General features: G+C 42.5%; 1 protein-coding gene across 2 annotated transcripts in view; it reads right to left on the bottom strand.

Annotated features, from left to right (window-relative positions):
- The window catches only part of CCND3 (cyclin D3), a 171,355-nt gene that overhangs the window by 16,148 nt on the left and 127,228 nt on the right, over nucleotides 1-27,979 (bottom strand). For both annotated transcript variants that reach the window (XM_075853592.1, XM_075853593.1), the window contains 2 exons: nucleotides 10,495-10,753; nucleotides 9,147-9,362 (listed from right to left, as the gene is read on the bottom strand). In XM_075853592.1, coding sequence (XP_075709707.1) covers nucleotides 9,147-9,362; nucleotides 10,495-10,692 — 414 coding nt within the window. In that variant the 5' untranslated portion in view covers nucleotides 10,693-10,753. The remainder of the gene's footprint in view (nucleotides 1-9,146; nucleotides 9,363-10,494; nucleotides 10,754-27,979) is intronic.

The raw sequence follows: 27,979 nt of genomic DNA on the forward strand, positions 1-27,979 counted from the left end.
TTTGACAGCTGCGTGTGTCATCCGTGTATGATGCGCGGCTGCCTGATTTTCGCGCAGCCGCCATCATAGAGATGAGGCTAGTCGACGCCCGTCACTGTCCAAGGTGCTGAAAGAGCTAACTGATCGGCAGTAACTCTTTCAGCACCCTCGACAGTGAATGCCAAACACAATATTGAGAAACCTGTGAAAAAAAAAGGAAAAAGTTCGTACTTACCGAGAACTTCCCGGCCGTTGCCTTGGTGACGCGTCCTTGGTGACGCGCCTCTCTTGACATCGGGCCCCACCTCCCTGGATGACGCGGCAGTCCATGTGACCGCTGCAGCCTGTGATTGGCTGGAGCTGTCACTTGGACTGAATTGTCATCCCGGGAGGTCAGACTGGAGGAAGAAGCCGGGAGTTATCGGTAAGTCAGAACTTCGTTTTTTTTACAGGTTCATGTTTATTGGGATCGGTAGTCACTGTCCATGGTGCTGAAACAGTTTAACTCTTTCAGCACCCTGGACAGTGACTATCTCCTGACGTCGCGTACCGGAAATTTTTTTGCCGGGTTCGGCCAAAACGAGTTCGGCCGAACCCGGTGAAGTTCGGTTCGATTGTCCGGGTTCGCTCATCTCAAAGACACTCCATTTGGATGTTTGGAAACAGAAAAGCACGTGGTGCTTTTCTGGTTACATTCATCCTTTTGACAGCTGGTGCGCTGTATCAGTCGGTACACACGGAAGTGCTTCCGTGTGACCTGCATGGTTTTCACGCACCCATTGACTTCAATGGGTGCGTGATGCGCGAAATACGCGGAGATATTGAACATGTCGCGCTTTTTGCGCAGCTGACAAACGCTGCGCAAAAAGCACGGACTGTCTGTACTGGCCCATAGACTTGTATTGGTCTGTGCGTGGCGCGTGAAAACCACGCGGCCCGCACGGACCAAATACACGTTCGTGTGAATCCCCCCTAAGAATGAAGGACTGAATGGAGTTCTTCATTGCGGTCATACAGACTGTGTCGTTTAGGAGGTTTTCATTCAGCTTCCAATTCTTAAAATGTTTCGGCTTATCCGGGATATCTAAAATCAGATACACCGGAGCATGATCTCACCAGAGTACATTCCCAATCATTGTGGTGGGTTTCCATGTGAGGAGATGGTGACTGAGAAGGAACATGTCAATTCTACTGTATGAATTATGTAACGCAGAAAAGTAGGTGTAATCTTTGGTTTGTGGGTGGAGCGTGCGCCAAACATCAACCAACTGCATTGTATGTAATGTGGATGATAAGGCTGACAAATGTGACCTAGGTACCGAGCTTTTACCAGACGATGAGTCAAGATATCTGTCAAACACTAGGTTAAAATCACCTCCAATTACCAGCAGCCCTTCTGAGAAATCTTCCAGCCTGCGCAACAATGACCTACATACCCTAGCCTGATCTTGATTAGGCAGATAAAAGTTAGCCAACGTAATCACCTTGCCATGTAGAGAAATTTTGACAAATAAGTAGCGACCCTCCGTGTCTGACGCCGTCGCCAATACCTCGTGCAATAGGGATTTATGAATTGCAATACTAACCCCTTTGCTTTTGGACTCCGTATTCGTGCTATGATACCACTTGGAGTAGTATTGAGTGCTAAGACGAGGAGTGTGTGCTGTTTTAAAATGGGTCTCCTGTAAAAACAAGAGTTGGACCCCCTCTTTATGCATGTCATAAAGGATCTGTGCGCATTTTTCAGGAGTATTAAATCCCCTGACATTCAGAGTGCACATCTTTAGCGAGGCCATCCCCTCACTAAAAAGGCGGGAAGAGGGAAAGAGGGGGGTAAGGTTAGGTGTAGGAGAAATTTAAACAAAAATAAAAATAAAACGAACTTCGGAGATGAAGTATAGAATAAGGGTGAAAACCCGCTCTCTGATGACTAAATCAGAGAGATATTACAAACCAAGTAACACTGGCGAACCAGTGAATCCCTAATTGGAAGAGTGACTAGTCAGGAACCCAGCGAACGCTTAGACTATCACCCCAGCAATATTACTGAGAAAGTAGAGCAGATAGAGCAACATGAAATAATACAATAGGAATAAGTATCAAGAGAACAGTATAGCACCAAAAGGAGCTATGGAGAACACCCGTTAAGCGGTAGTATCTAAGGCAATATGGTATGACACATGAGATGGTGCGGAACCTTAAATATACATTCAGAGGCAAATAGTGGAACAGTGTACCATTAAAGTGACGCATTTATGTAAAGTGCTAATGGACCTCGTCTACCTCTACCTCTAACCAGGGCACAATTATGTAAAAGCATATCACATCAAGGTATTCTTTCTAGATTCTTTCAAAAAACATCATGAACCCTCAACCTGTATCCCTGCAAAATGTATAGAATACAAATATATAATCATGAGAGTTCCGTGTCAAAGCCGGAAAAGGCTTATAGGTATGCTACATGCGGGTGAGTATATATACTCACGACCACCACTTAATTTTCTGGGACCGGTTCCATCTGTCGTCGCTCCTGACGCCGTCCACGAAGGGCTGGAGATCTGCCGCGACGACCTTGTGGTGATAAACTGCCGTTTGAGCCCATTCTGCGGGTCAATCCGATTCCGGTGATACCTAATTTATAGCACTTTTTTATGTTTTACAACTTTTTGCACAATAAAATAACTTTTGTAATGAGAATGGCCATAACGGTTTTAAATTTTTCGTCGACGGAGCTGTATGAGGGCGAGTTATAGTTTTTATAGGTACCATTTTTAGGTACATGCGACTTTTTGATCACTTTTTTTTTTCAATTTTTGGAACACAAAGTGACCAAAAAATAGCGATTATGTCAGTATTTTTTAGTTATTTTTTTACGGCGTTCACAGTGCGGAATTTATAGTTAAGGTCGTTACGGTCGTAGTGATACCAAATATGTATGGCTTTATTATTTATTTATTTTTTTCAATAATAAATGACTTGATAAGGGAAAAAGGGCGATTGTGTTTTGTGTTATTATTTGAAACTTTTATTGTATTTTTTTACAACTTTTACTTTTTTGACACTTTTTTTTGACACTTTTCTTTATTCCCACTAGGGGACTTGAAGGTCCAACTGTTTGTTTGATGTTCTAATACATTGCACTACCTATGTAGTGCAATGTATTAGAACTGTAAGTTGTTCACTGACAGCAAGCCGATCAGGCTCCGCCTCCGGGCGGGGCCTAATCGGCTTACTTAATGGCAGATAGGAAGCCATTGTTAGGGCTCCTGTTGCCATAGTAGCAGTCGCCAGCCTTGCCATCGCATGGCAAGGCTGCCAATTTGCTACAAACCTCTAGGATGCAGCGATCGCAATGGATCGCTGCATCGAAGAGGTTAATGTCAGGAATCGGAGCTAGCTCCGGTTCCTGGCGATAGATCGGGGTGTCCGCTGTAACATACAGCGGACACCCACTGCTGATGACGCCGGCTCAGCTTCTGAACCGGAAGCTGAGCCGGCGCCATCTTGCGGATGGTACCGGAAGCTTCCTGGGCCCCGCCGACGACTGGGCATAGGAGGATTCCGTTACTGGCGGACCGGGAGGTAATCATTAGCCCTCCGATCGCCTTTGCAGCCACCGGCAACCCAGCGATCACGTTGCTGGGGTGCCGATGGCTATAAAGTCCTCACATGCTGCGATCTCTATTGAACGTAGCATGTGAGGGGTTAATCGGTCAGATCGGAGGCTAGCTCCGGTCCTGGCCGATACCCCAGGGTGCCAGCTGTAACATACAGCTGTCACCCGGCGGTGATGTCGCTGGCTCAGCTCCTGAGCCAGCTCCATCTGTTTCACGTACAGTTACATGGAGATGCGGGAAAAGACCATCTCCCATCACGTAACTGTACGTGAAATGGCGGGAAGGGGTTAAAATCTACCAAGGACTCATCAATAGGAATACACTTCTCTGGGTGTATGCTTGGAAAAACTGGGCACTGAAACGGTCTAATAGGGGTCTCCGTTTATACAAACGGTCAAAACTGGGGTCATCTCGGGGTGGGCACGGCTCATTATCAGTATAATGTAAGAAGCGAAGTATTGCCTAATTAAATTTTTTTAGGTGCCAGTTCAGTTCTGAAGTTGCTTTGAGGGGCCTATATATTAGACACCCCTATGAAACACCCCATTTTAGAAACTAGACCCCTCAAAGTATTCACAACAGCATATAGAACGTTTATGAACCCTTTAGGTGTTTCACAGAACTTTAGAGCAAAGTAGAGGTGAAATTTACATTTATTTTTTTTTTTGTCAGAAAATCATTTTTATACCATTTTTTTCTATAACACAAAAGGTTTTACCAGAGAAACGCAACTTAATACTTATTGCCCAGATTCTGCAGTTTTGAGAAATATCCCACATGTGGCCCTAGTGCGGTAATGGACTGAAGCACCGGCCTCCGAAGCAAAGGAGCACCTAGTGGATTTTGAGCCCTCCTTTTTATTAGGCACCATGTCCGGTTTGAAGAGGTCTTGTGGTGCCAAAACAGTGGAAACCCCCCAAAAGTGACCCCATTTTGGAAACTAGACCCCTTGAGGAATTCATTGTAGTTTTCATGGGGTGCATGCGGCTTTTTGATCAGTTTTTATTCTATTTTTAGGTGGCGTGGTGACTAAAATACAGCAATTGTACTATTGTTTTTTTATTCTATTTTTTCACAGCGTTCACCGTGCGCTATAAATGACATATTCACTTTATTCTGCGTGGCGATACGATTACAACGATACCATATGTTTATAGTTTTTTTTTATGTCTTACGGCGTTTGCACAATAAAATAAGTTTTGTAAAAAATTATTTACTTTTTGTGTTACCATATTCTAAGAGCCAGAACTTTTTTATTTTTTCATCAATAAAGCCGTGCGAGGACTTGTTTTTTGCGTAACGAACTGTAGTTTCGATCATTACCCTTTTTAGGTACATGCGACTTTTTGATCTCTTTTTATTCCATTTTTTGGGAGGTGAGAAATAACGAAATCATTTTGTAGATCAGGCCGTTACGGACGCGGCGATACCAATTATGTATAGTTTGTTTATTTTTACTAATAATAAAGGACTGATAAGGGAAAAAGGGGGATTTTTACTTTTAAAACTTTTATTTTCTTATTTTTACTTTATTACTTTGTCCCACTAGGGGACTTGAGGGCAGGAGGCTCTGATCGCAATTCTAATACACTGCACTACATGCGTAGTGCAGTGTATTAGAACTGTCAGCTACTCACCGACTTTGTCAGGACCCACTAGGCTTCCGTCGATGGCATAGCCGGTCGCCATTGTTAGGTGTCCGGTTGCCATAGTCACCATCGCTGGCCGCTATCGTGTAGCAGGCCGGCGATGGTAGCTTAACCCCTAAAAAGCCACGATCTCGGAACGCGGCTTTTAAGGGATCCGCGGGGATACAGCGATCGGTCCCCGCTGTAGGACAGCAGCTGTGACAGCTCCTGTATGTGTCGGGAAGACGGCCGACACATACTCTGCTTAGGTTAATGTGATGGATTAGAGTCGATGTTCTCCCTGCTTATATTTGGCTAGTCTACTGCTTTCAAGTATCAAGTTGGTTTGGATGTGTATCTCCTTTTGATATACCACTGACCTGGTATTATAGTCTGCTATTAAACTTCTACAGATTAGGATGTGTCTCTGATATTGAGATGGCTGCCTCGTCTTCTCCTGTTAATCATTCTTAGGGCGGATTTACACGAGCGTGTGAGTTTTGCGCGCGCAAAAGGCCCTTAAGAGCTCCGTGTGTCATCACCATATGATGCGCGGCTGCGTGATTTTCGCGCAGCCACCATCATTATGACACTCTGTTTGTATGTTTGCAAACAGAAAAGCACGTGGTGCTGCTCTGTTTTCAATCATACTTATTACTGCTGTTGCGCGAATCACGCGTGTCCCACGGAAGTGCTTCCGTGTGGTGCGCGTGATTTTCACGCACCCATTGACTTCAATGGGTGTGTGATGTGCGAACAGCGCAGAAATATAGGACATGTTGTGCGTTTCACGCAGCGGAAACACGCTGCGTGAAAATCACGGACTGTCTGCACGGCCCCATAGGCTAACATACGTCCGTGCAACACGCGTGATTTTCACGCACGTTTTACACGCTCGTGTAAATCCTACCTTTATGTAATAGTCCCCTTCTTTTCTACTGTTTTGCATAATGTAGTAGATAGCATTTAAACTAGGCTATCCATGTGTAATGTACTTAAAGGGAACCAGCATTACACCTATTAAACCAGCAATACCTGGTGGTAGTGGGTGAAAAATGATTCCTATATAACCTATAGTTCTCTTCTTAGTCAGCTCTGTAGCTTAAGTATTCAGTTTTTTAGTGTTTCCACACCGTATGCTAATGAGCATAAGGCCGGATTCACACGAGCGTTTTGCGCGCGCAAAAGGTTCATAAAAGCTCCGTGTGTCAGCAGCATATGATGCGTGGCTGCATCATTATGACACTCTGTTTTTGTTTGTAAACAGAAAAGCACGTGGTGCTTTTCTGTTTTCATTCATAGCTTTGACTACTGTAGCGCGCATCACACAGAAGTGCGTCCGTGTGCCGTGAGCGGTTTTCACGCACCTATTGACTTCAATGGGTGCGTGATGCACGAAAAACTGACAAATATAGGACATGTCGTGAGTTTCACGCAGCGGACATACACTGCGTGAAAATCACGGACAGTCTGAACGTCCCCATTGACTAAAATAGGTCCGTGCGACGTGCGTGAAAATCACACGCGTAGCACGGACGTATTATACGTTCGTCTGAATAAGTCCTAAGAGTCCTATCTTCGTTTGAAAAGAGTCATATCTTCGTTCCTCACGTCTTTCCGAGTTTACACCACCTCCTTACTTTTGATTGACAGCTCCTCACCTCCCCCCAGCACACAAAATCCCACGCTTGTGCATTGATGTCCTCTTCTGGTGTGTGCGCACAAAGGGACACTGGATTATTATGATAAAATGTTTGCAGACTGTTATTTACAGTCAAAGGAGTTTAGGAGAGGGGATAACGGTAATTAACTTTTGATAGCAGCGGCCAGTGAGTGATAAGTAAAGTTCAATAGGTGAAATGCTGGTGACAGGTTCCCTTTACTTTAAGACAGCCTTTTATGCTGCTCTCAAACTTTTAATTATCATGGATAATATAGCAGCGTATACAGTACAGCACTCCTGCTCATTTAGAATGATAACCACTATGATTAGGTTGCGCCACTGTAGTTGTAAAAATGCATTGGGGGGGCCTACTGGGTTAGGGCACACTCAGATATGTTTCACCCCCCCTATGCTAAACCCCTAGCTACGCCTCTGGTTGGTATAATGCTCTGTTCTAGTGCTCTATATATAATGCTCTGATATAATGCTTTGGTATACTCAATATACCAGTACATATATATGGTATACCATATATGGGCAGGGGCTCCCTCTAGGAGCGGAATACACGGCCAGAGCATCGGCAACGCCCTGGCCGGGGATTCCACTCCAGGAGGAGTGATTGACAGAGCAGGGAATGGATCGTTTCCTGTTCTGCCACGATATTCATTTGTATCTGCATCCTGAGGACACTGATACAATTGAATATGGCAGTTGCCGGCGACACGTCCAAGACAGTAATTTGCCAGGACTGCCTCTGTAAATTCAGGACAGTCCCAGCAAATTTGGGAATGTTGGCAACTATGCCTGTGCGGCCCGACCTGGCACCCCCCCTACCTATCCCCCTGGTTGCGCATGGGGCACATGCCACACCTAGCTACGCCCCTGCTGGTACATAAACACCTCTCTGAGAAGTTCAGGTGAAAACATTGAGTTAAATGAAAAATATAATTCGTTACCACTTGAGAGAGCTCATGCCATACTGATTTATTGTTGAGTTCCATAGGAGCTGTATATATCAATTTGCAGGGCTCTTCCTCTAGTGGTGGCTGCAGGCAGACAGAAGTTTATCATTTAACTGGATGGTTTTGTGAACGGAAGCGGATTTGGAGCTCTATATCTGAAAAACAGTCTTCTGACTTCTTCAAGAATTCACTGACATCTAAAAATAAGCCACCCTTTGTAAAAATGTGTGGCGAAGTACACATACAGTTGGCAACTGAGTAAAATTAGGATTAGATGGGGAAGGAGGGAAATTTTGACATCTCTATCATGGCCACCAATGCACTTGGAAATTCCACTTTAAAATTCCTGCGTTTGCCCCTGGTATATTTATATTACTAATGGCATATCCTCTGAGAGTCAAGGTGACAGTGGGTGGTGGGGTAGCATATGTGACACTCGAGGAGGGGACCTCAATGTTGAAACGGGCAGAGACAGGAGCTGTGGGCAGCGCAATTAGGTTGGAGTTGTTGAATGACCTATATAGTTCCCAGGACGTGCAGTCAGAGGTGAAACCTAGGATGGCCAGAATTGAAACGTAGCGGAAAGCTGTGCTCTCCAGCACTCACTTCTGTCAGTTCTTCTCACTGTCCCAATATATATATATATATAGGAGGAATGATCAGCATGAATACACATAAGACAGCACAGAGTAGAGCTAGCTGATGTCCACCTTCTGAGTGTACCTTTGCCACTGGCAGCTACTTGGTGTCACGCAAGTTGCAGGTGACAAAAGGACAATGGGATGGTATATAGAAGCTCTACCCTCTACTGTCTTATGTGTATTGATCCTGATCAGCTCTGACAAAATGGCTTCACTTCTACCTGGCATTTGAATTATAAAGGAGGCCCTTTTTTGAATGGGTCTGTCCTGCTAAAGATACAGTAGTATGAGTCCTGGACCACACTACCATTGGTAAGCCTCCTAGTAGCCTTGGATTGCGTTTACTAGGTGACCAATTATTCTATTCTACAACAGTGCTTGACTGCTTTGCAGTCTACAGAAGCTTTTATTCCTCCCAATTTCAAAGGATACATATGCTAATTTGTGTCATATAGTTGAAGGCCATTGAGTCACTTTTTGTTACATTGGGAATGACAAAATATATTTAGTGTGGTTTCTAGAACATGTTTCAGAAATGAATCCTGATTCACTTGTGACATACAGTATGTACAGTAGAAACCTAAAAGACTGAATATTCAACAACAGGTTGATACTCCTATATTAACATGATAAACCGACTCAGAATAAAAGTATACCCTGATTTGATGACAGGTGACAGAGCCACCAGTGTAGTATTCCAGGATGGATATGTGCAATTGCACCTTATTCCTCATCTTAGAAGCTAGGAGAAGACATGTGGACCCTAATAGCTTCAAGTGATCTCGATGCAATGGAAACGAGGACAAGCAGATTCGTACGTAGCTCATTGCTAGGGGAAAGACCTCCTCTTCACAAAGCCGGAGCTCACACACCTGAGAAATGAAGATTAAGAAAACAGTGTTCATAATAAGGACATTTTCAGTAGAAGCATTAAACAAGAAAATAAAGATATCACTAAACGGGTATTCCAGTTATAATGAGTTTTCAACTATACACTGCATAGGTCATAGCAGCTAGATTAGTGGGGGTCTGACCGCTGGGACCCCTACCATTCACTAGAACGGCGGTCCTGTATCCCCCTGTTACCAACAGCTACAAGACTGCTTGCCTGGAGGCGCATGCGCCCGGCCGATACATTCAAAGTCTACGGCAAAACAGTTGCTCTGAATTTTCTGTCAGTGCCATAGACTTTAACTGAAGCGGCAAGGCGTATACTCGGCCGCCACTCCATTCAACTCCTCTCCGCAAGCGGACTTGTGGCTAGGGGAAAAGGGACCCCTGTTCTCGTGATCAGTGAGGGACCAAGAGGTTGGTGAATCATGAAGATAATATAGCTGTAATCTGTAATGATGAATATTACAATCATAATGACCTACACAAGCCCCTCCAGGTCAAACATCACAAACACATGATTTAAAAATATATATTTTTACGGACTATCTAGGAATTGTTTGGCAACCCTGAGCCCCACTTATCACTCATTAATGGCCTATCCTAATGATAGGTCATTAATGTTTTACCTGTAACACCCCTTTAATTTAACTATTTACATAAACTAGTGGCAAACCCACCATGTCGTTAGCCCATGGTGTCAGAAAGGAGGTGTTACTGCAACAACCAGGTTGTCTTCTTGTGGCTATGGGGACCTTTGGATATGGAGACCTGTGATTACTATGTGCATCTGCAAACCCAAAGATCCCCTTAAAGGTCACCTTTGCTTTAGAGTCTCTATCGCAAATTATGTCACATTAGATGACAATTATAAGTCAATGGGGCTATGTAAGGCACCATTGGTATACGACGTGATAAGACAAATCCAGCACAGCATTGTGGATTCCGTTATAAAGAGAAGCCATGACGCAGATGTTAACTGAGCCTCAGTTGTACTGAGCCTCCCTTATAGCTATTTCAGGCTCTTCCCTGATAGTCTCTAATAATCACATAACCACTAACCACATATGGGCAAGGAGCCCATGGTTATGTACTGAACCTCAGGCACCATACCTGCAACATCCAGTGTGCCAAATTCTTTCGCATCTCCAATGTGATATCTGTTTGTCTGCATTCACGAGTCTGATTTTCTGCTCTTTGTCGCCTTTCATGGGCCAGAAGATTCATTAGAACTCTGGGGTCCCCAAGTAAGTTTGGATCAAACATGGCACTGCAAAACCTTACAGCCGAGTTCCCACATTTATTGTCCATTGCAGTGCTGCTTTCTCGTCAGATTTGCCAGAACTAAAGTTCAAAACCAACTAAGGGTGATCTGAAAGGTAATATGAAAAATAGGCCAATATTTACATTTACTTAAGAAATAATGTAAAAAAATAGATGTAACGTTTTATTACATTATGCAGGTCTGTTTTCAGCACATAGTATTGACAGCAAGACATCCTTAGAGCCTTCCCGCCACATGGCGCACTTTTTTGACATGGTAACTAAGTAGTTCCCACCATTTAACAAATAGTACATCATGGTGATGGCACAGGCATAAGAGCTGTGCCCGTGCCCAGGGGCGTAGCTAAAGGCTTATGCGCCCCGGAGCAAAAGTCCTTTTTGGGCCTCCCCAACTTCTTTTCTAGGCCGATGGCCCGCAGTTTTTAGCTGCATCGCTGGCTTTCCTGTTACCCAACGATGTAGCACTAGCAGCCAGGGGCGTTGCTAAGGTCTTAAAACGTCAGGCACAATAGCCCCAATACATAAGTCTTCCCCTCTTCCAAAATGTGTGTCTATATCTATCTATCTATCTATCTATCTATCTATCTATCTATCTATCTATCTATCTATCTATCTATCTATCTATCTATCTATCTATCTATCTATCTATATATGTAGAAGAAATCCCACAGCACTCCAATGAATTCAAAAGGTGTAGTTTATTCAGTCAACAAAGATGTTATAGGATTAGATATAGGGCCCAGCAGACAGTATCACACATGATAGGCTTAAATATAGGCAGGGCCGTATTTAGAGTTGATGCTGCCCTCTGCACTTTTTAGTGCTGATGCCCCCTATAGCTCCTGAACTTAAAGAGGCTCTGTCACCACATTATAAGTGGCCTATCTTCTAAATAATGTGATCGGCGCTGTAATGTAGATTACAGCAGTGTTTTTTATTTAGAAAATTTATCATTTTTGACGGAGTTATGACCTATTTTAGCTTTATGCTAAAGACTTTCTTAATAGACAACTGGGCGTGTTTTACTTTTTGACCAAGTGGGCATTGTGGAGAGAAGTGTATGATGCCGACCAATCAGCGTCATATACTTCTCTCCATTCATTTACTCTGCACATAGTGATCTTACAATATGTACGATACGTCGGGGTATCTCAATTCAAGCAGGCTTTATCTCCGGTTCAAATGTAATTAAACATCATTACTTCAGTTCAATAACACATATTTTCCTCTGCAATTATAATTCGATATTAGAATATTTATACTATAGAAATTACGCTGATAAAATGATACTTCACCAGACGTAGATCGCGATGCTGCTCACTCCATCTGTAGTGCGTCTTAAATGAATGGCGTTACAGCAAGGGGCTTATGAGTTCAGCTCCTTTTGTTAGTTTTTCATTCATTACACAGAAATTGTGCCGAGTTTTTCATCACGATACTCGGAATTTCACAAAAAAAAAAAACTTGTTCATTGTCTAAACACCAATTATACTGTTGCGTTTCATATGTCCATTCCTCTGAACCGCAATCAAATTCACCTGCATAGAACCGGATATAACTCCAACCCCGACTGTCAAACTTTTCATTCTTTCAGCCATGACTAAGGACGAGGACTTCGTCTGAAACGCGTAGGCTACACACCTATTTCTTCTTTTCTACATCCACCTTACCCGTTGTGGGAAGCTTGACTCCCGGTTTTACATTTATTCAAATAAAATTGGAACCAGATTCCATTTTTAACCACCATTGGATTATCCTCTATATTTGTGCGCTGGATCTCATCCACTATTTTTCTACACTTCTATCAACGTGTGCCGACACGAGGATCCGTGCGCAGGAGGCAGTGGAAATCCATCTGCCCTAAGGTGAGCTGGAGGTTTCCTCCCATACATTTTCTACTTCGAACATCGGCTTTGACCTTACGTGCTCACCTTTGTCTGCCCTCAAACCAGGGCTTTTTTGTGTATTCAGACACTTACAATTACAAGTGTCTCGCTAATTTCGGGAGGTGGATGTTAAAGCATATTCCCAATTATTGAGGTTTTGCTTTTGAAGACGCATTTATACTTGGTCTGAAAAATTTGTGTGTGTTTTTATATTTACGTGACAAAACATTGACTATCATTCGCTGACACATTGTAACAACATGCATCGAACAACGCCCTGTGCAGCAACTTTCAACAGAGCTGATCTGGCAGCTCAGGTTTTTGGCAACATTGAGATTTCAGGAGAAAATAACCATACCCTCAAAAATCTCTTCCATCAAGTGGAAAAACTTAAAATCCAGGAAGCAAAGGTGTGGTGGGATCTCACCACCTTAAACAATTACCTGTCTAAAAGCATGATCCCCAGAGGTCTGCGAATAAAGAAAAATCCCTCCTTTAGATATTCCGATGATTTCTCCAACAACTGGAATCAAACTTTAACTAATTGTTCCCTTAAACTAATGGAACTCATTACAAAGGAAGAGGAAACTAAACTCATAAGTCTGGAAACTGACATACAAAAGGTGGAGACACTAATCCATGCAGCCTCCAGCTCACCTGATTTTGCCACTCTGGAAGCCCGTACGTCTCAATACATCAACAAAGTGAATCAGTCATTAGCTGAAGTTAAAAAGAGGAAGTTTATTCGAGATTCAAGAGACTATGCCAACAATGAGGTGTACACATGGACTAACGAGGAAAGAACATCTGCTTATTTTAAATCTAAATCCATCCTCAAAAAACGCAATTTTGGGAGAAATAGAGGCAACAACACTTCCAAAGTTAGTTTTAGCTCCACGGATTTGGAGTCAATAGAAACCTCTGATAGTGAGGATCCTAATCCTAGATTAGCAACTCTCTACAACCAGGACAGAAACCAATCCAAAGCCTCAAAAAACGGGGCCGCAGAGGGGGGAGAAAACACAAAATATTCGGAACAGGATCAAGGTCGACGTCTGAGACACCGGAGAATCTAACATCACAACTTAGTATCATCAATTTGTCATCCATCACATTAACTCCAGCCCAGGAAAAAGTGCTTTCGCTTGGACTTAATTTTGCACCAGCTTATAATTTTGATCCTTTCACCACACTCCTGGACATTAATAAATTTGTTAGAGACCTCACCATTAAAAGGCACTTCATCAACAATATGGAGCTAGACCCAGATACTCAAAACCCCATTACATTGGAAACTACCGCGGAAAATCCTCATCCCAAGATTTTTCTCTTTGATGAATTACAAACGCTAATTAATTTGGAAAGTTTAAGTGCGGAAACGCAGACACAAGAAGTCAATATGTCTACAAAAATGAAAACCAGCAATCCCAAATTCTACCCTTTGGAATCAAGAACAGAATCAATGGATAAATTTCAAATGGCCATAGAGAAAGATATTCAATCCCTCACTACTTCCACAAAAGTGTCAAAATACCCAAAGAATCTATCTAAAGAATTATTCACAGCAATGAAGTCTCTTGAAAATAATAATGACCTCATTATCAAAAAATCAGATAAAGGAGGAAGTATTGCGGTTATGAATAGAGACATGTACATAAGCGAAGTATCCAATTTGTTATCGGACACAAACACGTACATGATCTTAGACCACAATCCCACCAAGAATTTCCAAATTAAAATAAAGAAATTAATTCAAGAAGGTCTAACCAAAGGTCACCTCACTTTGAAACAGTCTGTATACATCGACGTTGATTTTCCTACAATACCCATTCTACATGCTCTACCGAAGGTACATAAGAACTTGAACCCTCCACCGATGAGACCCATTGTGTCTGGGATAGGATCACTTCTAGAAAGGCTTTCCGAATGGTTGGACTCTCTACTACAGCCTCTTGCAATGAATACTCCAGGCTTTCTCAAAGATACCCAGGACGTTCTTAGATCTTTTGAAAAAGAATCCTGGTCCCATGAATTTGTGTGGTTGAATTGTGATGTTATTTCGCTATATACCAACATACCACACACAGTAGCACAAAATGCACTGGAGTATCATTTACACAAGCATAGTCCTTACAGTCAGGAGCTCCAACTCTACATTCTAGATGTGTCAATTTTCTTGATGCAACACAATTATTTTTTATTCAACAATAAATTCTATCTTCAGCTTAAGGGTGTCTCAATGGGGGCAAAATTCTCACCATCCATGGCCAATTTGGTAATGGCATGGTGGGAAGAACTTTATATTTTTTCTGACAATAACATCTTCAATACACGCATACATTGGTACGGTCGCTATATTGATGACCTGCTTTTCATTTGGAAAGGACCAGTTTCAGATATTCCCCCTTTTATTGATTACCTGAATACAAACAAAGCTAATCTAAAATTCACCCATTCCTTCCACCACAACAATACAATTTTCTTGGATTTGGAACTAAAAGGGGCTGTAGGTGAAATTATCTATACTAAGACACACCGTAAGCCCATTTCGGGAAACACTATCCTACACGCAAAAAGTAACCATCCGAAGCAAACGATCACCTCTATTCCAGTCGGTGAAATGTATAGAGCTAGACGCAATTGTAGTACAAATCCTAATTTTACAGTGGAACAAAGTTTAATTTCTCAAAGATTACATAATAGAGGATACCCAAAGTGGACACTTAAGAGAGCTTCCAATATCATATCTAAAAAAAGTAGAGAGGACATGCTTACTGATACAATTAAACATAAAGCATTGGACAGTAACAAACCAGTCATTGTTCTCCAGTACAGTAATCAGTTTACAGCAATTAAACATATCATCACGAAACATATACCTATTCTCAAGGAAGATCCAACACTAGATGCCATTCTGAAAGAAGGCTGCAAAATAGTCGCCCGCAAAGCTTCCACCATAGGAAATGCTTTAGCCCCTTCCATGTTGAGACCAGAAACACGCACCAGTATGTGGATAGAACATAAGGGATTTTTCAGGTGTGGTGCACATCCATGTAAAACATGTACTTATGCCTCTCCGACAAAAAAATTTTGTGATTCCTCAGACACCCACAGTTTCCCCATAAAGAACTATATCAATTGCAACAGCGAATCAGTGATCTATATTCTTGAATGCATAACATGCAATCTGAAATATATTGGCTGCACCAATCGCAAGTTCAAACTAAGATTTTTGGAACATCTAGGTTACATCAGGAACCCCAACATCTTGAATATCTCCAATGCAGCCAATCACTTTATTAAATATCATAATAGATCTACTGATTCCCTGAAATGTTATGCCATTGAAAAGGTTAATTCACCCAAACGGGGAGGAAATTTAAAGCACAAAATTTTGGGAAGGGAAGCTTTTTGGATTTTTCGTCTCAATACAAGGCATCCTCATGGTTTAAATTTGAGAAAGGAACTTATGTTTCACTATTAAAACGGCTTTTTACATTATTCACAATACATCACTGTAGTTCATACTTGATAGGTATAGAATAAATGAAAAGATTAAAATACATCACACACCAAAATCCAAATATTTAGTTTGATAACTAGCCCATAATTAGAATTACACTAGTTTTATTACCAACACATGAGAAATATGTAAATCATGGGTTTCCATCATCAACTGAGACAATAAGATTTATATATTTTTTCAATATATTAATGTCAGTTCCTTCTATTTCTTTCCTCATTTTTTTATCTGTCCATTAGCAATAGGAGCAGTTGCCCACATTTCAATGTCCGATGGATAAATATTGTCTGCCTCTTAGTATTTCCACGAACTATAAACACTGTTTCATAATATATACATAAATATTAAATACATTAAGTCGATATGAGATTAAAACGTAAATCGAGAAATTCATGTTCCAGATCTTCGAAGGATACTTATGATTACACAACAATTATCCCCATTTTTTGGTACCTTTCCATAACAATAGTATTTATGGGATTTATCCTGTTGCTATCTATTTACGCTATATTTAGATCGTTATACCATTGACCACAATTCTAAGGATTTAGTTTCCTAGGAAACCATAATCAATGGCTATCGGTCTACGACTCCATAGTCCAACACACTTTGCGACATATCACATTCATGGCCACGTCATTGATACACGAACGAATTTACATTCATATTCATAGTTTATGCCCTGTAACGAATAACTATTGTTTTCACGGCAAACTAGGTTCTTAGCTGCCCTGAAATTAATTAAGTGATATGTTATATCTGACCAGCAGTCTAATATCGATCTATAGATATATATATCAATGTTTGTCACTTTTAATCTATTTTAGCACTTTTTTATGCACTGTATTCACACCATCTTTTCATTCCATTACAATATGTACGATACGTCGGGGTATCTCAATTCAAGCAGGCTTTATCTCCGGTTCAAATGTAATTAAACATCATTACTTCAGTTCAATAACACATATTTTCCTCTGCAATTATAATTCGATATTAGAATATTTATACTATAGAAATTACGCTGATAAAATGATACTTCACCAGACGTAGATCGCGATGCTGCTCACTCCATCTGTAGTGCGTCTTAAATGAATGGCGTTACAGCAAGGGGCTTATGAGTTCAGCTCCTTTTGTTAGTTTTTCATTCATTACACAGAAATTGTGCCGAGTTTTTCATCACGATACTCGGAATTTCACAAAAAAAAACAAAAAAAAAAACTTGTTCATTGTCTAAACACCAATTATACTGTTGCGTTTCATATGTCCATTCCTCTGAACCGCAATCAAATTCACCTGCATAGAACCGGATATAACTCCAACCCCGACTGTCAAACTTTTCATTCTTTCAGCCATGACTAAGGACGAGGACTTCGTCTGAAACGCGTAGGCTACACACCTATTTCTTCTTTTCTACATCCACCTTACCCGTTGTGGGAAGCTTGACTCCCGGTTTTACATTTATTCAAATAAAATTGGAACCAGATTCCATTTTTAACCACCATTGGATTATCCTCTATATTTGTGCGCTGGATCTCATCCACTATTTTTCTACACTCTTTTTATGTGCCCTGATCCGACTGCTCCCTCTGCACCTTTTATAGCTACACCCCTGCTTGCTGTGGAGAGTGCTCCAATAGCCACTGTATCATAGCATTTAATTTTCAAATATTGCTTACATTCTTCGTCTTCTACAAAGTTTTCTATTTTAATATTTTGCTCTTTAAACCCTTGAAGTCCAAGCCATTTTTTGTTTTTTCGTTTTTCACTTCCTGCTTTCCAAGAGCCATAACTTTTTTATTTTTCTGTCAATGGAGTGGTGCGAAGGTTTATTTTATTTTTAGTTCCACTTGCAATACAGAATGGATCACTACACGGCATTCTTCCAATCAGACGATCTGTCTGTGCAGATGTTTGCCTGCGTGCACCTCTTGCTGTCATTCCCGTTCGTTGTTGTTCTCCCAACCTCTTGGACGTGTAACGTTGAACAGTGCTGACATCTTGGGTAGACGCATAGCAATCTTCTGGAGTGTTAAACCAAGATCTCTCAGTTCAAGGATTCTGTCCCTCTCAGTTTACAACAAGTGGCAATAACTGGCACATCGACGAGCAGGAGGCATCTCAAAATTATCCCACACCAATTGATCCGATTTTTGAGATTTCATGTGGCTAAATCACGTTATTTTCAATCTGGCTTTTATGCCTCTCCCACATGCCACAGATTGGAGCTAGGTGCTTGAAAATTAGATAATTTGTAGATCTTAGTGACACCTGCTACTTCCTCGAATAGCATAACTGTCATGATCTAGGGGTATGTGTACCCACTAGGCTGCTCCGCCATAGCGGAGAGGCAGCTGACCAACTCACAGTCCATGCACAAAGTCTATGGTAGAAGTGTAGCACAAGGGTACCTGGGATCAGGGCCGCCATCAAGGCAGTACTACTAATACTGTCGTCAGGGGCCCGGCCACAATGATGAAAAAAATAGGGGCCCACTCTGCAGCTGCTTTAAACATTTGAATGAGGGCCCCAGCGTTAGTCACTTGGAGAAAGGTACGGACCCTGCAATGTAATAGGGCCCGTTCCTTACTCTGAAGTAACTAATGCTGGAGCCCTGAGAGGACTTACAGAAGGGGAAGATGCAGCATGAGAAGCAGAAGCTCCGTGTGGAGAGAACCGCCCACCAGACACGTCCTTCTCTACACAGCCGACTGAACCGGCAAAAGCCTTATTCAGACGGCCGTGTTCGGTCCGTGATACACGGAGCGTATATCGGCCGTATTTCCCAGGCCAACCACAATTCAGAGAGCCGGACTCCTAGCATCAAAGTTATCAATGCTGCAGGGAGTTCCTGCCTCTCCGCAGGAATACTACCCCATACTGTAATGATGTTTTCAGTTCGGGACTGGGGACAGTATTCCCATGGGAAGGGAGGGACAACTATGATTATAGATAACTGTGATGCTAGTAACCCGGCTCGCTGAACTGTGTTCGGTCCGGCAAATATGGCCAATACACGGTCCATATATCACAGACCGAACATGGACGTCTGAATAAGGCCACTAGTCTCCTATTTTTGGTGTGGATAGCGCACTGAAAATTCACTACAAATTACAATATAAGGCTATATTCAGACGAATGTGTGTGAAATGAGCCAATTTGCACCCGTGCGGGACCCGTTTTCACAGATCCCTCATAGACGTGAGTCTATTGAGGGATCCGTGAAAATGGACAAAAATAGGACATGCCCTATTTTTTTTACAGGCCCTTCACACAATCCGTTAAAGCAACGGCCGTGTGAATAGCCCCATAGAAATACATGCAGCCATGTGACAGCCATTAAAAAAAACGCACTTCACACGGACAATTAACACGTTAGTCTGAGTAAGTCCTAACTCAAGTGAATGGGTTTTTCGAAACCCCATGCACGTGCACAGAAATAAAATCTGCATGGAATTTAGGACGTGCTGCTGATTTTTAAATCAGCTGTATGCCTATTATGTTGCACTATTGTAACGTATTTCATGCTTTACAATGTAAAAGGTTAATTTTCTGTAAATCCCTAGCAAATTCTGTAAGGCTACACGCACACATTGAGGAATTTGGTGAACAAAATTTTCATCAAAACCACAGGTAATTCCACAGGTAAAATCTGCACCTAATAGTTGGTTTTTTGATAAGTTTTTAGGTGCGGTTTTTACATTTTGATGCGGAAATAGGTGCAGGTTTTATGCTGCAGATTTTTTATTTTTTTTTAAACTAGTCAGAAACAATTCGCAAGCTGAAACGCAAGATTATATATATATTCAAATATGCACCGCAGGTAAATTTTTGTGCAGAAAAAATCTGCGACATGTAGATGAGATTTCTTGATCTCATTTACTTTTCTGGTACTGTATTACACTGCGGATTTGCTGTATGAAAATACCCACGCTAAATTTGCACGTGATAAGCATTATGTGCATTAGGCCTAACAGAGTTTTTTTTTTAATGCACCCTAAGGCCCCGTTCACACATGTTGGATTTGGTACGGATTCCGATGACATGCCGATGATTCTGCATCACATGCATATGAGGTTTCCGCAACCAAGTTCACATGCTATGAAAAATTTTCCCTGAGTATTTTTGTCCGCACCATGAAAAGAAGTCCACCACAGCAATAAGTAGCATGCTACTTATATTACATGGAAAAGCAGAGGATAAGCAACTTTGAGTGACAGAAAAATTTGCCTTGAAATTCCTTCAGGCCTTCTCTGCTTCCCATTGATGTCAATGGGAGGTCAGAGACGGAAATGCCCGAAGAAAGGGCATGTCACTTCTTTTTCCTGCAAGCAATTTTTTCCGCTTGCGAGAAAAAACGCCTTCGCCTCCCAATGAAATCAATAGGAGGTGACTTCGGCAGTTTTTTGCCGCAGTTTCCAACGCGGTTTCCGTGGCAAAAAAAACCTCTGTGTGAACAGGGCCTTAGTCTCGTGTGGATCTGCTACACGCTTGTGGCACATCTGCGTCAGAAATCAAAGGGATAGCCTCAGATTTTTGCTGTTGAAAAACACATTGAACTTTAATAGCAACGTAAGAACGGAGAATTAGTTCTCCTTACATCCTCACAAGTGTTTCCCTCTCCCTTAAGGCTCCCTTCACATCATGTTGTCGCCCTAAGTTTATTGTGTACGTCAGGAAATCTCCTAATGTACACTATAAACAACGTAGACGATAATTCACAGGGCTCCATTATGTCCTTTTAGCCTACGTCGGGCTGGTAGACGTCGGTATACCTTATTTTTGAAGGATGGACTAGCGTAGTAGACTTTGCTATTCCATCCTGAGAGATTCCACAAAAAACGTATACCGCTCCTGACATTAATATGTGGATAGTGATGTCAGGAGCTTCCCAATGCCGGAGTCCCCAGGCAGAGAATCACAAGTGCTCTACCTGTGGACTTTGTCCCTGGGAAAGCTTCTGACATCAATGTCCATATATGTAAAGTGACTTCAGGGGATCCATCACGGCCGGAATCCCTGGCCAGAGCGTTGCCGACGCTCCAGCCGTGTACTCAGGCTTTGCAAAGCTTCTGACGTCACTTTACGTATATATCAACATCAGGAACAGCGCCATAGTCCCTGGGCAGAGAGCTAGTAGAAGGCTCCAGCCCTGGGAAAGCTCCAGACGTCACTGCCATTCATGGACAGTGACTTCAGGAGTTTCCCCTGGGCCATTCCCCAGGCGACGTATCCCACTGTATGCCATACAGTGGGACACAATTTGGCTAAATGGATTAAAATCCAGAGCATTAACCGGTCACTGCCTGCTCCATGGTTTCATTCACTGTAATTGACATCAGCCCCAAAAATCAGTTAATGCGTATAGCGTACAAATGTGAGTGCCAAACTTTCTGTTGCCCACTCCTGGTAATTGAGGGGGTGGGGCCCAGACATCTTGGTTGTATGGGGCCCAGAAATTGCGGATGGCTGCACTGCCTGGGATAGTCCGGATGGCGGCAAGAGCTCTGGCACCGATGGGGCTGGAGGTGGTGGGTTGCGCCAGACGTGGCGGATGGTATCCGGGATGACAGGCGACAGCAGACGTGGAGTATTCCAGCAGGCGAGGCAAAGCAGGGCTCAGGTACTATACAGGCTCGGGAACAAGGCACAGCACGGGATACAGGATATAGGAGGTAGTACAAGGGAACAAACGGAGCAGGAAAACACTAAGTGACCATTTGCAATACAGACATGGGAAAACTACAACGCTCAGGCAGGGAGTAGAGGGGTGGAGCCCTTCTTATAGTCCAGGATAGAAAGGGGTTGATTAGGGAACTTTAAACATGTGCGCGTGCTGGCCCTTTAAGGCCAGGGCCGAGCGCACGCTCCCAGCTTAACAGTGAGAGCAGGACCAGCCGGCCGTGAGTGCAGGCGTCTCCTAAGAAGGGGAACGCCAGCAGGAAGCCAACGGACTGCGGTCGCGGGTGTTGCGAGGTAAGGAACGGCAGCGGTCTGCGACCACAACCGTGACAGTAACCTTATGGCTTGCCCTTCTTGGTGTTGCAATTTCAATGTTGAGGAGTGTATTTCTACAACTGGGTGGATGCTGTCATCTTCTTCCAAAACCCTAAATGAATTCAAACTTAAGACCATTACTCCCTAGAACCGTACCCTACATTAATTCAGACCCCAGACCAGACCCCTTCATTTATCAGACTCCTGAACCCCTAAATATATTAACCAGTTTAGGACCAGGCTATTTTGGGCCTTCAGGACCAGACACCGTTTAGCCATTTTTAGCACGCGTTCGTTAAATGGCTATAACTTTTTTATTTGTTGGGCTAGCGACGTGATTTTTGACATGTTTTTTTCCGTAGACAATGCAGGTTTCTTTTTTTTTTTTTTTATCATTTTTATACACATCCTTTTTGCTATTTTAGAATTTTGAGGCTTAAAGTTTGAAAATAATAGTAAAAAAAAAAAAGCTTTTTTACATTTCAGCTATTTTTTTTGTTTTTTTTTTAAATAAAAAGCATTACTGTCACCTACATTACAGCGCCCATCTCCTTATGTAGGAGACAGGGCACTTATAATGTGGTGACAGAGTCTCTTTAAATAAATTGAGACCTCAGACAAGACCCCTAAATAAATTCAGGGAACCAGACCTCTAAAAAAATTCAGACCCCAGACCAGAGCCTTAAATTAATTCAGACCCTAGACCAGACCACTTTAGTAATTCAGATTAGACCCATACATTTATCAGACCGTAGACCAGACCGCTAAATATATTCAGACCCCAAAATTGATTTAAACCCCACACCCGACCCTCTTAATAAATGCAGACCCCAGATCAGATCCCTATTCAGAACCCAAACCCCTCTACATACTTACCTCTCCTCACTCCCAGCTACACATCAGCTCTGGGGCGCCGCCACACAATACATCCTGACACTTGATAGCGTGGAACTTGAAGAGGACCCAGGAGCAGGGAGAGATATTACCGATTGCGACATCACGCCTGCCTGCGCCAAACCACACACCACAGACCGGAGACCTGCAGAGGGATCTCTTTTATTTGTCGTGAGAATGGGACTAGGTGAGTATTTATATTTAGGAGGCAGTATGGGGGCATTATACTGTGTGGGGAGGTACTATGGGTTCATTATACTGTGCGTGGGGGCACTATTGGTGCATTATACTGTGAGGGTAGGCACTATGGGGCATGATACTGTGTAGGGAGGCACTATGGGGGATTTATACTACGTGGGGAGGCACTATGGGGACATTATACTGTGTGTGGGAGGGGCACTATGTAGGCATTGTGTGTGGGGAGGCACTATGGGGGCATTATGCTGTGTGTGGTGGGCAATATGAGGGCACTATACTGTGTGGAAAAGCACTATGGAGGCATTATACTGCCCGTGGGGGCACTGTGGGGTATTATATTGTGTTGGGAGGCACTATTGGGGTATGATACTGTATGGGGAGGCACTATGGGGTATTATACTTTGTGGGTAGGTGCTATGGGCGCATTACACTGTGCTGGAAGGCACTATGAGGGCATTATACTGCATGGGGAGTCACTACTATGCTGCAATGTGGGGCACTATGCGGCATTGTACTGTGTGGGGAGGAAGCATGTGTTCATTATACTGTGTGAGGGGGCACTATGAGAGCATTATACAGTGTAAGCGGTACTATGGGGGCAGTATACTGTGTGGGGGCACTAAGGGACATAATACTTTGTGGGGGGGGCAATATGGGGGCATTTTACTGTGTGAGGATGCACTTTGGGGGCATTATACTGTGTTGGAGGAACTATTTGGGCATGATACTGTGTTAGGGGCACTAAAAGGGGATCATTACTATAGGTACTATTACTGTGTGCCATACATAGAGGGCTCTATCAAAATGTGTGGGGCACAAAGGAGCATAATTACTGTGTATTACCCAAAGGAGGGCACAAAGGAAACTGGTTGTGTATTGACAGGGATTGGGTGGGTTTAGAGGGGTGGCTCTCGTTAAAACAAAATGCCCCTCTTCTTGGTCGTTGAAAGTTGGGATGTATGCTTCTCCACTATCTCTCTCACACACACAAAGAAAAGCAACAGCAGCATAGAGTACATAATAAAGAAGTAATAAGCAGTGTTGCTCTAAATCCAGCATCAGGGTAGTATAGGAGAACAATTACTAAAAGCAGGGTCTCTGTCTCTCTGTAGAAGCTCCCTCTTCCTACTTCCGCTTTCCTCTACATGTGTATGAATTTTACCAGTGAATTGAGAGTGAGGGTATGTTCACACGACAGCGTCCGTAACGGCTGAAATTACGGGGATGTTTTCAGGAGGAAACATCCCCGTAATTTCAGCCGTAACGGCATGTGCAGGCGCTTGAACGCCGCGTCTATTACGGACGTAATTGGCGCTGCTATTCATTGGAGTCAATGAATAACGGCTCCAATTACGCCCAAAGAAGTGACAGGTCACTTCTTTGACGCGGGCGTCTATTTACGCGCCGTCATTTGACAGCGGCGCGTAAATATACGCCTCGTGTGAACAGACAAACGTCAGCCCATTGCTTTCAATGGGCAGATGTTTGTCAACGCTATCGAGGCGCATTTTTCGGACGTAATTCGGGGTAAAAACGCTCGAATTACGTCCGTAATTAGTGCGTGTGAACATACCCTGAGTGATAAATGCATGAGGCTGGGGAGGGGGGGGGGGGAGATGTCTGATAAATGGAGAAAGGATTTTTCAGCACTAAGATATATTACAAAGTTTTTTTATTTTGTACTATTGATTTATGGAAACATGATTGAAATGGCATGTACTCTTTTAGAGATGCTTTGGGGTCATTGTAATTTACTATTGCAGTCTTAGGACACATTAAAATACTGACCCATTAATTTCTATCGGCCATGGACACCTTCCCGTATATTTATGAGTGTGTGTCCAGGCTGTAGAAATGACCCGCAAAAAGTAGGACATGTTCAATTTTTCGCATTTATGGACCGTGCTCCTATACTTATTACTATGAGCACGGTGACACTCCGTACTGACCATAAATACTGCACGGTTGTGTTCATGAGGCCTTGGTCCTCAGGCAAACGACCGTAATGGATTTTGCTGTCTGCAAATCAGATCCAACAGCTACACATCCGTAGCCATCCGCAATTTCAGAAGTGCCCATAGACTTCTATGGACGAGTACGTGCCGCAATTGCGGACAAGAATAGGACATGTCCTATAATATGCGGATCATTTCTATGGCACGGACACACATCCGTAAATATACGGAAAGGTGTCTGTGGCCAATAGAAATGAATGGGTCCCCAATTTCAGATTACGCAATTATGGATGAAAATTACGGTTGTGTGCATGAGGCCTAAGACGTAATAATTTGCTGTCGATGTACTGAGCGCAAACAGCCAAAAGGGGTAGACTTTGTAGAAAGGAAGCACGTAAGGCTATGTTTGGAACCTCCATTACAGATTCTGTCAGATTTGACAGGAAGAAAAGCGCTGAATGCATTGCTATTTTTCCCGTAAAAATGGCGGACACCGCAACAGAATCCCACAGACCCCATTGTAAGTCAAGGGATCAGGCGTAGGTGATATCAGTCGTACATCCGATCCTGCACTGTGTCGTGGTTTCCATTTTAAACAGAAACCAAGAAGCAGATGTGAACAGAGCCTTACTTCACTTAATGGATTTCACCCACAAACAAATAAGAATGCTATGATGTGCTATCATTTACTAATCAGTAGAGGTGTCGACGACAAGGTGTGCATCGGGAACTTGGAGATCAGCTGTCCCTGACAGCTGACACTCCAGTGTTGCCGATCAGCGGCTCATCGCCGCTGATTTCGGCAATTAACCCATTACATGCGGGGCTCGATTGCGATCTCCGCATGTAGAGGATTTGTAGCACATCAGCAGCCCTCATGCAATCGTGAGGGCTGCTGATGCTTGTAATGGCACCCGGAGGCCAGGCAACGGCCTCCGGGAATGCCATGTATGGAAGCCTATGAGGATCAACCTCTGCTGATCCTGGTAGACTAACTGTCAGAGTGACTGTGACAACACACTGACAGTTGGAATACATTACACTACCTAGGTAGTGTAATGTATTCTAGCAGCGATCAAAGCTGCATGTCAAAAAAATAAAGTGTAAAAAGTAAAGGAAAAGTTAATAAACAAAAAAATCAAGTGTAAAAAATAAAAAAAAGTTAATAAAAATGTTTTATAAAAGTGTAAAAATAAAAGTTTTTGTTTTCCTATAATAAGTCATTTATTATAGGGAAAAAATGAAAACGTTAAAAAAAGTACACATATTTGGTATCACCGTGTTCGTAACGACCCAAACTATGAAACTATAATGTTAATTTTTCCGCACGGTGAACGCCGCAAACAAAACAAACGGAAAACTATGTCAGCATCGCTATTTTTTGGTCACCACTCCTCCCAAGATCTGGAATAAAAAGTGATCAAAAAGTCGCATTTACCCCAAAATAGTACAACCCGTCCTGCAAAAAACAAGACCTCCCACAGCTTTTTGGACGAAAAAATAAAAAAGTTACGGCTCAGAATAGCGTGTCTCAGAAAATAAATTATTTTATAGAAACGTAATTTATTGTGCAAACGCTGCAAAACATAAAAAAAAACTATACACATATGGTATCGGCGTAATCGTACCGACCCGCAGAATAAAGTAAACTGTAATTTATTGCGCACGGTGAACGCTGTAAGAAATAAAGAATTTAAAGCGCCAAAATCGCTGTTTTTTGGTCACCATAGCTCTAAAAAAGATCCTGTGGGGTCAAAATGCTCACTATACCTTTAGAAAAATTTCTTGTGGGGTGTAGTTTCCAAAATAGGGTCACTTTTGGGGGGTTTCTACTGTTTTGGTCCCTCCAGGGCGTTGCAAACCCGACATGGCACTGAAAACCAATCCAGCAAAATCTGCACTCCAAAATCCAAAAGGCGCTCTTTCCCTCCTGAGCCCTGCTGTGGGTCCAAACATCAGTTTACGACCACATATGGGGTATTGCCGTAATCGGGAGAAATTGCTTTACAAATGTTGGGGTGCTTTTTCTCCTTTATTTCTTGTAAAAATGAAAAAACTCTGTTTCCACAGAAAAATAGGTGATTTTCATCTTCACAGACTAATTCCACTAAATTCTGCAAAAAAAACTGTGGGGTCAAAATGCTAACTATACCCCTATAAAAATGCCTTGAGGGGTGTAGTTTCCAAAATGGGGTCACTTTTGGGGGGTTTCGACTGTTTAGGTACCACAAGACCTCTTCAAACCTGACATGGTGCCTAAAATATATTCCTAAAAAAAGGAGGCCCCAAAATCCACTAGGTGCTCCTTTGCTTCTGAGGCCTGTGCTTCAGTCCATTAGGACACTAGGGCCACATGTTGGATATTTCTAAAATCTGCAGAATCTGGGCAATAAATATTGAGTTGCGTTTCTCTGGTAAAACCTTCAGTGTTACAGATCCTTTTTTATTACAAATGAATTTCGGCAAAAAAAATGAAATTTGTAAATTTCACCTCTACTTTGCCTTAATTCCTGTGAAACGCCTAAAGGGTTAAAATACTTTCTGAATGTGGTTTTGAATACCTTGAGGGGTGCAGTTTTCAAAATGGGGTGATTTATGGGGACTTTCTAATATAGAAGGCCCTCAAAGCCACTTCAGAACTGAACTGGTCCCTGAAAAAATGGCCTATTGAAATTTTCTTGAATAAGTTATAAGCCTTGTAACGTCCTAGAAAATAAAATTACGTGAAAAAAAATGATGCAAACATAAAGTAGACATACGGGGGATGTTAACTAGTAACTATTTTGGGTGGCATTACTATCTGTTTTACAAGCAAATACATTTAAATTTAGAAAAATTTTAATTGTTGCAAATTTTTGCTAAAA

Source organism: Rhinoderma darwinii, chromosome 2 (genome assembly GCF_050947455.1).
Source record: "Rhinoderma darwinii isolate aRhiDar2 chromosome 2, aRhiDar2.hap1, whole genome shotgun sequence".
Lineage (NCBI taxonomy): Eukaryota > Metazoa > Chordata > Amphibia > Anura > Rhinodermatidae > Rhinoderma > Rhinoderma darwinii.